The sequence below is a fragment of the Ammospiza nelsoni genome, chromosome 3, assembly GCF_027579445.1.
Source record: "Ammospiza nelsoni isolate bAmmNel1 chromosome 3, bAmmNel1.pri, whole genome shotgun sequence".
NCBI classification, from domain to species: domain Eukaryota; kingdom Metazoa; phylum Chordata; class Aves; order Passeriformes; family Passerellidae; genus Ammospiza; species Ammospiza nelsoni.
In genome coordinates this window covers 4,800,307-4,812,252 of record NC_080635.1, presented here as the reverse complement: position 1 = coordinate 4,812,252, position 11,946 = coordinate 4,800,307, and the positions used below count along the sequence as shown (strand labels likewise).

Below are 11,946 nucleotides of genomic sequence, written 5' to 3'. Positions count from 1 at the left end.
TGTCTGGGGCTGTAGCAACAGTGTCCGGTCAGTGCATGTTGGTCACTTCCTTGTGCCCACCACACTTCTCCTTTCTGCAGCCCTGGTGCAAGGCACAGGAATTTCTGATGGCTGCAGGGCAGGAACCTGCCAGCCTCATGGCAGATGAGTGGGCAAATAATGCCCAAAATACTCCCCTGGACTGCTGGGCTGTCTTGGTGAGACATTATAGTGTCTCAGCAAGCAGAAAACCCAAACAACAGCAGCAGCATGATTTGGCACTTAAATTGACACTGCTCTTGCTCATACCCCAATTTCTGAGGCTCAGTGAGGTGGCAGAGGGAGCTGGAAAGGGGGAAAAATCTTTTACATAGATAATTTCCCCATGGAACAGTCTTGTACGCAGATTGCCCCATTCCCAGCCTTCCTGCCAGCACAGAGCAGGAAAAGATGGAATCATTTCACCTTCTGCTGCCTGTGCCAGGGGCTGGCTGGATCCCCTCGTTGTGGCTTCAAGCTGCACAATCCCTTGGGATGGTTTTAGTTTGGATCAAGGCTGCCCTGATGGAAGGCTGGAGCCCCCCAGCTCTGGGCAGCCTCAGCATCCCTCAGGCTGTGCCAGGGGAGGGAACACAACACAGTGACTCCTCCTGCTCATCCCTCCTTGTGCTGATTAGATCAGAGGGCAAGCCAAGAATAGTTATTTTGTAGAACGTCAGAATTCCCCTCGTGGGGGGAACTCCCTGGAAGGAGGGGGAAGCACATCCCTGACTCAGAAGTCACAGCACCTGGTGCCTCCCAGCAGCAGCTTTTGCCATGGTGTGAGCAATCAGGCTCTTGGCAAACCCTTGACTCAAGGGTTTCCTCGAGGTGTTCCTCAGCCCCGACTTCCCCTTGCACAGGAAGCTCCATGCTCACAGCTATTCCTGCCTGGAATCTGGGCTGCCCCAGCACCCACATCCACCTCCAAAAGAAACTTGTTTTGCTCTCCCATCTCCTCCTGACAAACAGCTGGCTTAGATTTGCTCCTACACCTCCAGGAAGCAGAGCTGTTTCACACAGACAAGTGCATTTCCAGGTCATCAGTACCTTATATTTTTATCCAGCACCTAAATCCAAGCCCTTAATAAGAAAAGCTCCTGTGAGGTCTGGCCTCCTCAAAGCTGGTGCTGATTCTGTTTGGATTTGAGCAGCTCCTGTGCAGGTTCAGCTCTCCTCCATTAAGCAATATTCCCAGGGCACAAAAACCCCTTTTCCTGCAGAGAGAGACAGAACAAGTGGCACATGACCTGTTTTGGGAATTAATGCGCTGGTCCTGCTCTTGGCACATGGTGTGGACCTTCCTTGCTCACTCAGATCTTTCTTGTGTCCTTCTCTTCCCTCAATTCCCAAAATAAGACATTGCTTAAAAAAATGTACAGAGAATGTATTGGATTAAATAAATGGTAGAATAATTGCAGCACAGGGAGTTGGTGGAAGAGCTCTGCTCATAACAAAAAGCTGCCTTTTTAACCCTGTCCCTTCTAACCATGATTTTGCTGGCCCCTGTGCTAGGATGCAGCTGTCCCAATTTCCCAAAGCAAAGCACAGCCCAAGGCTCATGAGAAGGACTGCTGTATTCAGGTGGAGAATTGTCCAGCTACGGGGCATCACCCCACACTGACAGCAGAAGCAAAACTCTTCCCTGACATCCCAACTTATCAATTTCCCTTTTATCAAAGCAGGTTGGGATCTGTCTGAAGAAGGGATGACTGTGGGCAATTCCCAGAACCTGCCACAGCAGGGAAGGGCACGGTCAGACCAGACAGACAAACAGCACAAACCACCTTGGGTTTTCCAGCCCCCAGGGCAGGACAGAAGGGCACCTGCACTGCCGTGAGAGATTCCAGTCACTGCTGGTTGCAAAAGAGTGGAAAAAACCACAATTGGAAGCGAGATAAAGGCAAGCTCTGGCCCCAGTGAAAGCTCCAGGTAATAATTCAGAATAAGGTTTTTATCCAGGTGTCCCTGTGGGGCATCAGCTGACCCCAGGATGTGTGATGGCCTCTTCTCCCCAGTCAAGCTGTTTTTACATTATTTTCTTTGAGGGAGAGGCAAAGGTGAAGTTTACAGTTGATGCCATTTCATGGTTATGAGGAGTTTGAGTGCCTTTGGTCACCAGCACGGGCTAACAGCACAAGTAACCTGAATTTCTGACATAACGAAGGCGGAATCAGCTTTGGCTGGATCATTCCTTTGGCTCTGTTCCCCTTAGCAGTGTTGTTTTTGACAGAGCATGACCACAGCACCAGGGTGTTGCTCCATTCTTTGCTCTGTGTTCTCCTGGAAGGATCACTCCAAGCTCCCTCAGCATTCCTGCAGTCTGAATCCCTGCTGGATTCTGGTCAGCCCATGCCCTCCTCGCTGAACTCCATTTCTCACTTTTTTCCCCCACCTATGATGCTGAGGCCGAGGCAAACCTCGGGACCACGCTGTGATGCATTAAACGAGCAACTTCCACCTTTTATTTCCCCCTCGGGCACGGGTTGGGCAACGCCCGAGAGCGGCACGAAGGGGAAAACTTGGCGGATTTCCGCGGGGAGCATCATCTCCGCCCCCTCCTCCTCCTCCTCCGGCGGGCACAGGGGAGGGGGCGAGGCTGGGCCGTCCCGGGGTGTCCCCTCCGCTCCAGCCCCACAAAAGGCACCGGAGGCGGCGGAAAGGGAGAGAAGAGCATCCAGGAGAGCAGGTACAGGGGGCAGAGGGTGGCTGGAAGCGAGGAGAGAGCTGTGCGACAAATTAAAATGCTTATCAGACCCCGCGGGTTCCTGTGGGCTGGGCTGGGCTGGGGGTGCTGCTGGCAGTGGGGACAGAGCTGGGAGGTCACTGATGTCCCTTCCCTTCAGCTGAGCAGCAAGGGGGACTGTGGTGACACAGGTTACTCACATGGAGCTCTGCACCTGCCTTTGCCGGGAAAGGCTGGGCTGATCCCATGTCCTGCTCCCAGGAAAACTTTGACAGGAAAGGCCAAACAAATGGCACTGGTAAAGCCGGGGCAGGGCAAAGCTCCAGGGCTGGGCTCAGGGGAAGATCCGGGGTCACAGAATGACATGAAGCTCCCTGGGGTGACACTGGAGTGGCTGAACAGGTTTGTTTTTTTTTTTTATTTGGCTGCCGTGCACTGGGATGGGAGACATAAAACCTGAGTCCCACAGAGCCATGAAGGGCATTACAAATTGTCTTGGTTTGAAAAGACAGGCATCTGCTAAGGAAGGCAGGAGCCTCTTTTAAAAAGGAAATGCAAACCCTCTTCCTCCAAATTATTATAAATTGATATGGACTTCCCTCTTCCTCCAAATTATTATAAATTGATATGGACTTCAAGCAAATTTGGATTATTTTAAAGGGTATTCATTAACATATTATAATGATGGATTTAACATTTATTTTCTCCAGGATGAGGATCCCTGCTGGCTACCTTCATTTCTACTTCATTCCCTTCTTACTCAGCGGGGCACATGGATTCCTAATGTGGAGAACACCTCCAGCCTTCCTGGTTTATAACTACTCCTATTCAAATCTCTCCTCTGTCTCAGAAGCACGGGCTCCAAAAACAGCAAGAGCTCTCAATTTCTCACACAATGCCATTGAAAAAATTACCAAGGGGGACTTGGAAGGATTTGACTGGCTGGAAGTTCTGGACTTTTCCTACAATCGGATCAGGGCTGTTGAGCCTGGAGCATTCCAGACTCTGCTCAGCCTGGTTTCTGTGGATTTATCATTTAATGATGAGAAGCTGCTTCTGTCAGATCTCCCACCCCACCTGAAGCTCTCACCTGCTGGCAAAGCTCCGAGGTCTTTGCAGCTTTCCAGGAATTCTGGCAGATCCTCAGAGGCTGCTCTGGAGCCTTCTGCTCCTGCAGAGGAGCTGTCACGTTCTGGAGTTCGGTCTCTCCTGCAAATCCTTAGCCCCAGGCTCAGGAGAAGCCCAGGGAATTTTCTTAGGAAGGGAGAGAGGAACACAACAGCCCTTCCCACAGCCCCACCTGAGCCCACCCTCTGTGGAACTCCCATCAATGGGACACTCAACCTGTCCCACAGCAACCTCACCCAGGACGAGCTGATGTTAAAACTGGACGAGGATCTCTGCAAAGCCCAGCTGGACAGGATTTTGGAGCTTGACATCAGTCACAACAACGTGGAAATGGATCTTCTGTATCTGTTTACGCTGTTCTTCCACATGGAAAACACTCTGTCCATCGATGCCAGCTTCAACAAGTTAACCATTAACATCCTGGATCCTTCGTCCTTCTGTGAGTTCCCATCCCACCAGCTTTTGTTCCTAAACATCAGCAACAACCCCATCAACAGCCTGGATACGCTGTGCCTCCCTTCCAGCATCAAGGAAATTGATTTGTCCTTCACCAACATCAGCCAAATACCCCTGAATTTTGCTAAAAAATTGGTTAACTTGGAAAAAATGCATGTTCAAGGCAACCACTTCATCTACAGAGCATTCTCAGAAAGCGAGAATGCGCTTCCAATGTGCACCCCTCCCCCTGGAACTGTGCACATCAACGCCATCTCCTTTGTCAGGAAGGAGGTTGGGACACCCATTGAAAGCCTTCCAGACAAAGTTAAACACCTGAAGATGTCCAACTGCTCCATTGTGGAGCTGCCAGAGTGGTTTGCTGACACAGTGGAAGAACTGCTATTTCTGGACCTCAGCAGCAACTTCATTTCTGTACTTCCCAGTTTCCCCCCCTCCCTGCAGCATCTTGACATCAGCAACAACGACATCAAAGTCATCTCCCCCAGCCTGAAATCCCTCTCCAACCTAACAGTATTTAGGATTCAAAATAACAAAATTATGGGTGTACACACAGAGCTTTTTCCATCAGCCTTAAAAAAATGTGATCTTAGTAAAAACAAGGTGAAGGTGTTGTCCTTAACTTCTGCCCTGGAGAAGTTGGAACACCTCAATGTTTCTGGGAACCTGATCACACGCCTGGAGGCTGCTGGCCACCTTCCTGCACTGACCAGCCTGGACAGCAGCCACAACCTGATCCCAGAGCTGCCCGATGGCTTCGGGGCATCCCTCCCAGGGCTGAAGTACTTCAACCTGTCAGGGAATAAGATCTCCTTTCTGCAGCGTGGCTCTCTCCCAGCCTCTCTGGTCGAGCTGGACATCAGCGACAACGCCATCACGACCATTGCGGAGGCCACGTTCGGCCCACTGACGAGCCTCAGGCTTCTGGCTGTCCAAGGGCACCACTATTTCTGTACCTGTGACCTGTACTGGTTCGTGAACGTTTACCTCCACGATCCCCAGCTGGAGATCAGGGGCAGGGGGGCCATGAGGTGCAGCTTCCCCCCGCAGCGCCGGGGCTCCCTGGTGGGCAGCAGCCGCCTGACGCTGCTGCGCTGCTCCCTGGCTGTCCAGCTGGCCGTGACCGCTGCCGCCGCCAGCCTGGCCGTGCTGGCCCTCACCCTGCTCTGCTGGAGGCTGGACGGGCCCTGGTACGTCAGGATGGGCTGGTACTGGTGCATGGCCAAGAGGAGGCAGTATGAGAAGAGGCCAGAGAACAAAGTCTATGATGCCTTCATCTCGTACAGCGAGCACGACGCCAAATGGACCAAAGAGAACCTGCTGAAAAAGCTGGAAAATGATGGCTTCAGGATATGCTACCATGAGAGGGATTTTAAGCCAGGGCATCCTGTGCTTGGGAACATTTTTTACTGCATAGAGAACAGCCATAAGGTGCTTTTTGTTCTCTCTCCCAGCTTTGTGAACAGCTGCTGGTGCCAGTACGAGCTGTATTTTGCCGAACACCGGGTCCTGAACGAAAACCTGGATTCCCTCATCATGATCGTGCTGGAAGATCTCCCACCCCACAGCGTCCCACAGAAATTCAGCAAACTCAGGAAACTGCTGAGAAGGAAAACTTACTTGAAGTGGAGCCCTGAAGAACACAAGCAGAAAATGTTCTGGCATCAGCTAAAAGCTGTCCTAAGAACAACCAACGAGCCGCTCGTGAGAGCGGAGAACGGATCTGCTCTGGAGATGCAGGAGTTGGAATGAGACCCATGGAACTCTGAGGGCTGTGACTGGAAAGCCTGTGGTGAGATAAAAGCATTTACCTCCTGCAAAGGCTGCTGTCATGCCCAGGGGTTTGTCTGGGGGACTGCAGCACACTCGTTATTCCCTCTGATAAAGAATTGTGACGGGATGAGACCCGAGCACTGATAAAAAGCCTTTTCCTCCTGGATGCTTGAATTTGTCCAGCTATTCCCAGCATTTCTTTAAGTGCTGTGGATGTCACCTGAAAGGAAGAACTGCTCAGGTCATGCTGCATGTCCTTGCTGCCTTCCTGAGGTGGTGGCAGTGAGGAGTGGTGTCTTAGGACTGATTCCCAGTTCTGGGACGGCTTGAGGTGGGAACACGCCCTGTGTGCAGGTAAGAGAGCCACAAACCATGCTGGTGCACAGGGAGCAGCTCCTTTCTTTGCTTTGGCAAGAGGAGAGTAAAGATTGACTTAATGTAGCCCTCTGAGAGAGACTTAAACCCACTCTGCTACAGACTGTGGGTTCAGTGACTGCTGCAAGAGATGAGACTTGAAAATCTTTAGTAAATTCAGAATAAAATATACAACCAGACAGTACAAAAAGAACCAGCTGAGTGTGGTGGTCTTTGCTGTTAAATGATTGGGGTGAGCCGTGTTTAATCACAAATCTCTGGGGAATAAGCAAGTTGTGTACATTATTGTTTAGATTTAGGAAAGTTCCATCTCACACAGTCACCCTGACCCATTTCCAGTGGACTCAGTACTACCTCTGCATGGGCCTTGCCCTCACCTAGTGCCACTTGATAATTTTATTTATTGTGCTTGGGAAAAAAAAACAAAAGAAATTCAGCTGATCCAACTCTCACATTCAAGGGAAATCAACAGACTGTGACAGAAAATAAACACCAGGTGAGGACAAATTATTTGGTTTAGCATGACTTGGACTTGCTCCTGTGATGAGCAAACACAAACAACTTCCCAGTAGAAAATCCCCAGTCCAGGAATGCAGCATGTTTGGAACACAGACTGTGAAAAATTCCTTTTCCAATTCCAATTCCTGGCTCTGCTGTGACAAAACCAGACCAACACCAACCTGTTTGCTGCCAAAAGGGGGAACATGCAACAAACATCTCCACTGACAGAGATCCCTTGGAACTCAGTGCAAACCCACCTTTCCTCAGCAAAACTATTTGGCATCATCAGCTTTGAGATTTTATATATGAGGATAAACCCCACAATCCTGCAGGCCAGCAGCTGAAAAAGCCAACTCTTCACCACAGAGCTCTAGGGCTTAAAAAGACTGTGAATTATAGAAATATTAAATATTTTTGTTCATTTAAGCAACCAGAAGTCGCTTGTTAATTAGATTAATGAGCCACAAGTAATTAATCTGTTGTTTTTCTAATAACCTTTATGCTTTCCTCTTTCTAAAGCACTCAGTGGTCACATTTCTCACTTCCTCTCTTCCCACACTGCTGCTTCCCTCTCAATTCCACTGCTGCTTGTTAACCTTGCAGTGACTTTACTGGTTCTTTACTGGTTCTGTGCTCAGCAGGCTTCTGATGGAAGAGACTAAGGGAAAAAAAAAAGGAGATGTTATACTCCAGGACAGTCTAATTCAACTACTTTATCAAAAATTTGATTATTTCAGTCAATGATTCACTGCAAAGTTGTACCTGCTTTCAAAATCCAATCTGGATTTATTACACCCATGAACCTCCCACAAAACAGCTATTTAGTACAGCTGCAACTGTAAGAGCAACTTAAATGAGGTTTTGTTCCTCCTGCAGATGAAAAGGTGCTGCACTTTCCTATCTGGCACTGTGACACTGTACAGATTAACACCAATGTTAATTACACAGGTGGTGTTAAGGGCACAGCTGGCACCAGGGGTTAACTGCCAAGAGCTTTGATGGGATTTCAGTTCTTTTGTCACACAAAGGCAATAAAACCTCCTGCTTGGCCCCTTTCTTGCTTTACTCCCACATGAAAACTCAATGCAAATGTTTAATGAGGTGTGAGTGGTTTAATTTCAAACATGTGATGAATTCATGTGATCTAATGGCACAGGAGAAGTTGCACATACACACAGCAAACCCCCAAAACTGCCTCATGTGTATTTTTCCCTCCAGTACGATTTGTACTGAAGAGAAATTCAAATACGGAAAAGCCAAACAAGATCTTTTCATTCTCTTTTGTGCCTAGTTTAGAAAGAACCACATTATTCATTTAGAGAAAAAAAAATCTGGGCAGAGAGAAAAGATTTATGGAAATAATTTCCATTTTACATTTGTATTAGAAAGTTGTTCACACTGATTTTATTGCAAGAAAGCTGGTTTGAATTATTCAGAATTAATTAATATTCAGTGTTAAACAAAGAGCAGTGTTCCAGGAGAATCTTGAGAACAGTTTGGTTAACAAAAAGCCTGAACCAACAACTCACAGACAGCAATGATGTGGACATTTTTTGTCTCTAAAGTAACAAATCACATTCCCATCACTGTCATTTTCCTGGAGATGTGGCACTTTCCTATAGCAAGGCATCAAAAGCCTGTGGCACAATTATTTTGGAGACACTGAGACTGCTGAAGTCCACAGAAGCTGAAAGGTGATTGCTTGTTTGGAAGAGATCTGGCCCACTTAGAGCAAGAAATGTCTAATTTAAATTAGACAGAGGGGAATTCAGGGGAATTTAAATGCCCCTGAATTGTTCTGTCTCCCATGGAATTCCCACAATAAGATACAACACAAATGGGTGAATTTATTAAAAAATACTTAACTTCTGTTATTTGCTCACTGTGTAGACCAACAGACAAAATTTCTAAGCAGACAGACGAACTCAAACTGATGTTGAGACTTAACAAAACTTCAAAAACTTGTCATTCTGGTTTTAGAAATGTTAGCAGCTGTCAGTTCTGGCTGTCAGGAATGGCCAAATCCCAATTTATACAAAGTCATGGGCAAAAGAGCAAGCAGCAACACGACTCTGTGCCTGACAGCTGACCAGTTAGGGAATTCCAGAGGTGACTGTGCTCCTCCTGGTGTATCAGTCACATAATATTGCAAAACTCATCTTCATCCTCAAGAAAATGCATATAATTAGGTAGTGCATGGTTATTTCTATCAGATGTAAAACACTTCTCCAAATTATTTTGGGATACAGAATGCCATCATCATTAAAGTCAACACCCAGCAGGTATATATATAAATACTGCAGAGGTTTGTCCCAGGGCCACACTTCCCAAATGTCCCTCCCAGTGGAAATAGAACACTGACCAGACAAAGAAGCCAAAACTGAAATCATGAACTTCAGCTGAGTTCATAGAAATTTTGCCATTTACCTCCACAGAAGCAGGGTTTCACCCTGTGAAAATAAAGGACTTTAGTCAATAATGAAAAACATTGATTCTTCCAACCTCCTGCAACGGGAAGAGTTTAAACTCAAATACTACCAAGCATCTCCCCAGTTCTTCCTTCCTGAAAATACAAAATAAAACTTGGTGTTGTCATAGGATGGTTTGGGTTGGAAGGGACCTTAAAGATGATCCAGTTCCAGGCATCACCTTCCCCTGCCCCAGGTTACCTTGAGCCCCGTCCAACCTGGCACAATGACATAATGAACCGCACAATCATGGCATCGAGGGTTTTTTTACTCGCCCAGCAGTAAAACTTAGTAACAAACCCAAAATATCCCCCTTGCTGGCTCTCCACGGCAACTCCAGAGCGCGTCAAAGAGGCGACAGCCCCGCGTTCGCTTCCACCGCGAACGGGAGCGGTGTTTCTATTCACTGGCAGCAGCAGCAGCACGGAGTTTGGAGCAGTTCCTCCCCGGAGCGGAGCGGGAGGCCCTTTGGAAAGGCCGGGAGGTGCCAAGGCTACACGGAGGGCAGCGGTACGAGCCTGGCAGCGCCGCATTCCCGCCCCGCCGTGCTGCCCGAGGGATGGAGCGCGGCGCCGCAGGGCTTGGCGAAGGCGGAGCCGGCGGGCTGCAGGCTGTGCGGGGTGCTGGCCTCGGCCGAGGGGCTGCTGTTGTACACGCTGTAGTAGGGCTCGATCCGCGTGTTCATGGGCGTGGAGCTGCTCTGCCCGTAGTGCTGCTGCTGCTGCCCCGCGGACGCCTTGGGGCTCAGCACGCTGTCCTTGGAGTGGCTGCCACCGCACGCCTGCTCCAAACCCTTCTTCTGGGCCTTCGGGGACAACATGTAGGCCGAGTTGGTCTCGTGGTGGGACGACTTGTTCCTGTTGACCTCCAGGCTGCCTTTGCCCATGGCTCGAAGCCTCGTCTTGTGCTTGCAGCAGAAAAAGACCAGGGCCACGCACTGCAGGCACCAGAGCATGCGTCTCCGCAGCCCCGCGCTGTTGCGGGAATATATAAAGGGATTTAATCCCGACTTGAAAAAGATGAGGGTAAACCCACATAGCTCGAACTGGTAAAGCACAAAGCCACCGCTGCCGGACAGCATGTCCTGCACCAAGGAGATGGCCAGGGGCAGGCAGCACACCAGCACCGAGAGCACGATGACCACGCACGTCACCACCGCCTTGGAGTCTTTGGCCGTGGCCAGGTTGACGGCCGAGGCCAGCGGGAGCCGGCCGGGGAGCTTGGCATGGCCGTGGGGCGGCTTGCCGCAGCTCTGGGTCCTGTAGAGAGCCGGCACGGCCCCGGGCCCCGCGAAGGGCTGAGCCCGGGCGCTGCCCACGGCCACGGCGGCAGGAGGGCACCGCCTGGCCCGCGCGTTCCTGCGCAGGGCCTGGGCGATCATCGCGTACGACACGGACACCACGGCCACGCAGCAGATGAAGTCGGTGACATAGAGGTAGAGGATGAGCCTGCCCTGCCCGCGGGGCAGGCTGGCCATGGGCAGGCAGAGGCGGGAGCCGCGGGTGCGCAGCGTGGCCAGCGTGGCCAGGGTGAAGCTGGCGGCCCAGAGCAGCAGCGTGAGCAGCAGCGAGCAGGGCGCGGAGGCGGCGCGGTGCGGATGCTTGCCCAGCACCATGCGCAGCCGGTGCAGAGCGATCACCGCCACCGTCTTGAGCGACATGATGATGAAGCCGGAGCTGGTGAGGTGGAAGGTGAAGCAGAAGGTGCCGGGCACGCCGCGGGCCGGACCGAAGAACAGGACGAAGGCGAACATGGGGGCGGCCACGCCGCAGATGAAGAGGTCGCAGAAGGAGAGGTTGAGGATCATGAAGTCGAAGTCGGTGCGGAATTTCCGGAGGGCCGGGTCGAAGAAGGAGAGCAGCACGATGAGGTTGCCGTAGGAGCCGAGGCAGAAGACGAGGGCCAGCAGGGAGGCGCAGGCGGCCAGCGTGGCGGCGTGGGTGCCCTCCCGCAGCTCCGCGGGGCCGCTGCCGTTCGCGCCCAGCTGCTCCGCGGGCCCGGCCGGCAGCCGCCCCGACCCGTTCATCGCCGCCCGGCCCCTTCACAGCCCGCTCATCGCCGCCCGGCCCTTTCACAGCCCGTTCATCACCTCCCGTCCCCTTCACAGCCCGCTCATCGCCGCCGCGGGGCTCCCACCTTGCCTCCTCACCGCCCCCTCACCGCCGCCTCAGGGCTCCCGCCCGGCCCCCTCACCGCCGCCTCAGCGCTCCCGCCCCGCCATGGCGCCCGGCCCGGCCCCTCCCCGCTCCGTTCCGCTCCCTCCGCCGCGGCGGGGCCGAGCCGCGGGGACAGAGCCGCGGCCTCCCCGCACCGCCGGGCACGGGCGGCCCGCGGGAGGCGGCACCGAGCTGGCTCCACAGCCGCGCTGGCGCTGCATGTCCGCCGCTGCAGCTCGGGGAGCAGCGGTGATGCGAGCGGGTGGAGCAGCACAGAGAGTGGGCTAGAGAACCACAGGAGCGTTCGGGTGGGAAGGGACTGCAAGAGCATCTCGTTCCTCTCCATGCCATGGGCAGGGACACCTTTCACTAGCCCAGGTTTCTG

At 51.8% G+C, this 11,946-nt stretch overlaps 2 protein-coding genes across 2 annotated transcripts; one reads left to right on the top strand and one right to left on the bottom strand.

Annotated features, from left to right (window-relative positions):
• Nucleotides 1–2,688: 2,688 nt before the first annotated feature.
• Nucleotides 2,689–6,591, top strand: LOC132071289 (toll-like receptor 2 type-1). The gene is made up of 2 exons (XM_059468792.1): nt 2,689–2,707; nt 3,415–6,591. The coding sequence occupies exon 2, from the start codon at nt 3,416–3,418 to the stop codon at nt 6,038–6,040; it is 2,625 nt and encodes an 874-aa protein (XP_059324775.1). The 5' UTR covers nt 2,689–2,707; nt 3,415; the 3' UTR covers nt 6,041–6,591.
• Nucleotides 6,592–8,080: 1,489 nt separating this feature from the next.
• On the bottom strand, nt 8,081–11,431 carry GPR75 (G protein-coupled receptor 75). Its single transcript, XM_059468853.1, has one exon. The coding sequence runs from the start codon at nt 11,429–11,431 to the stop codon at nt 9,899–9,901; it is 1,533 nt and encodes a 510-aa protein (XP_059324836.1). The 3' UTR covers nt 8,081–9,898.
• Nucleotides 11,432–11,946: the final 515 nt, after the last annotated feature.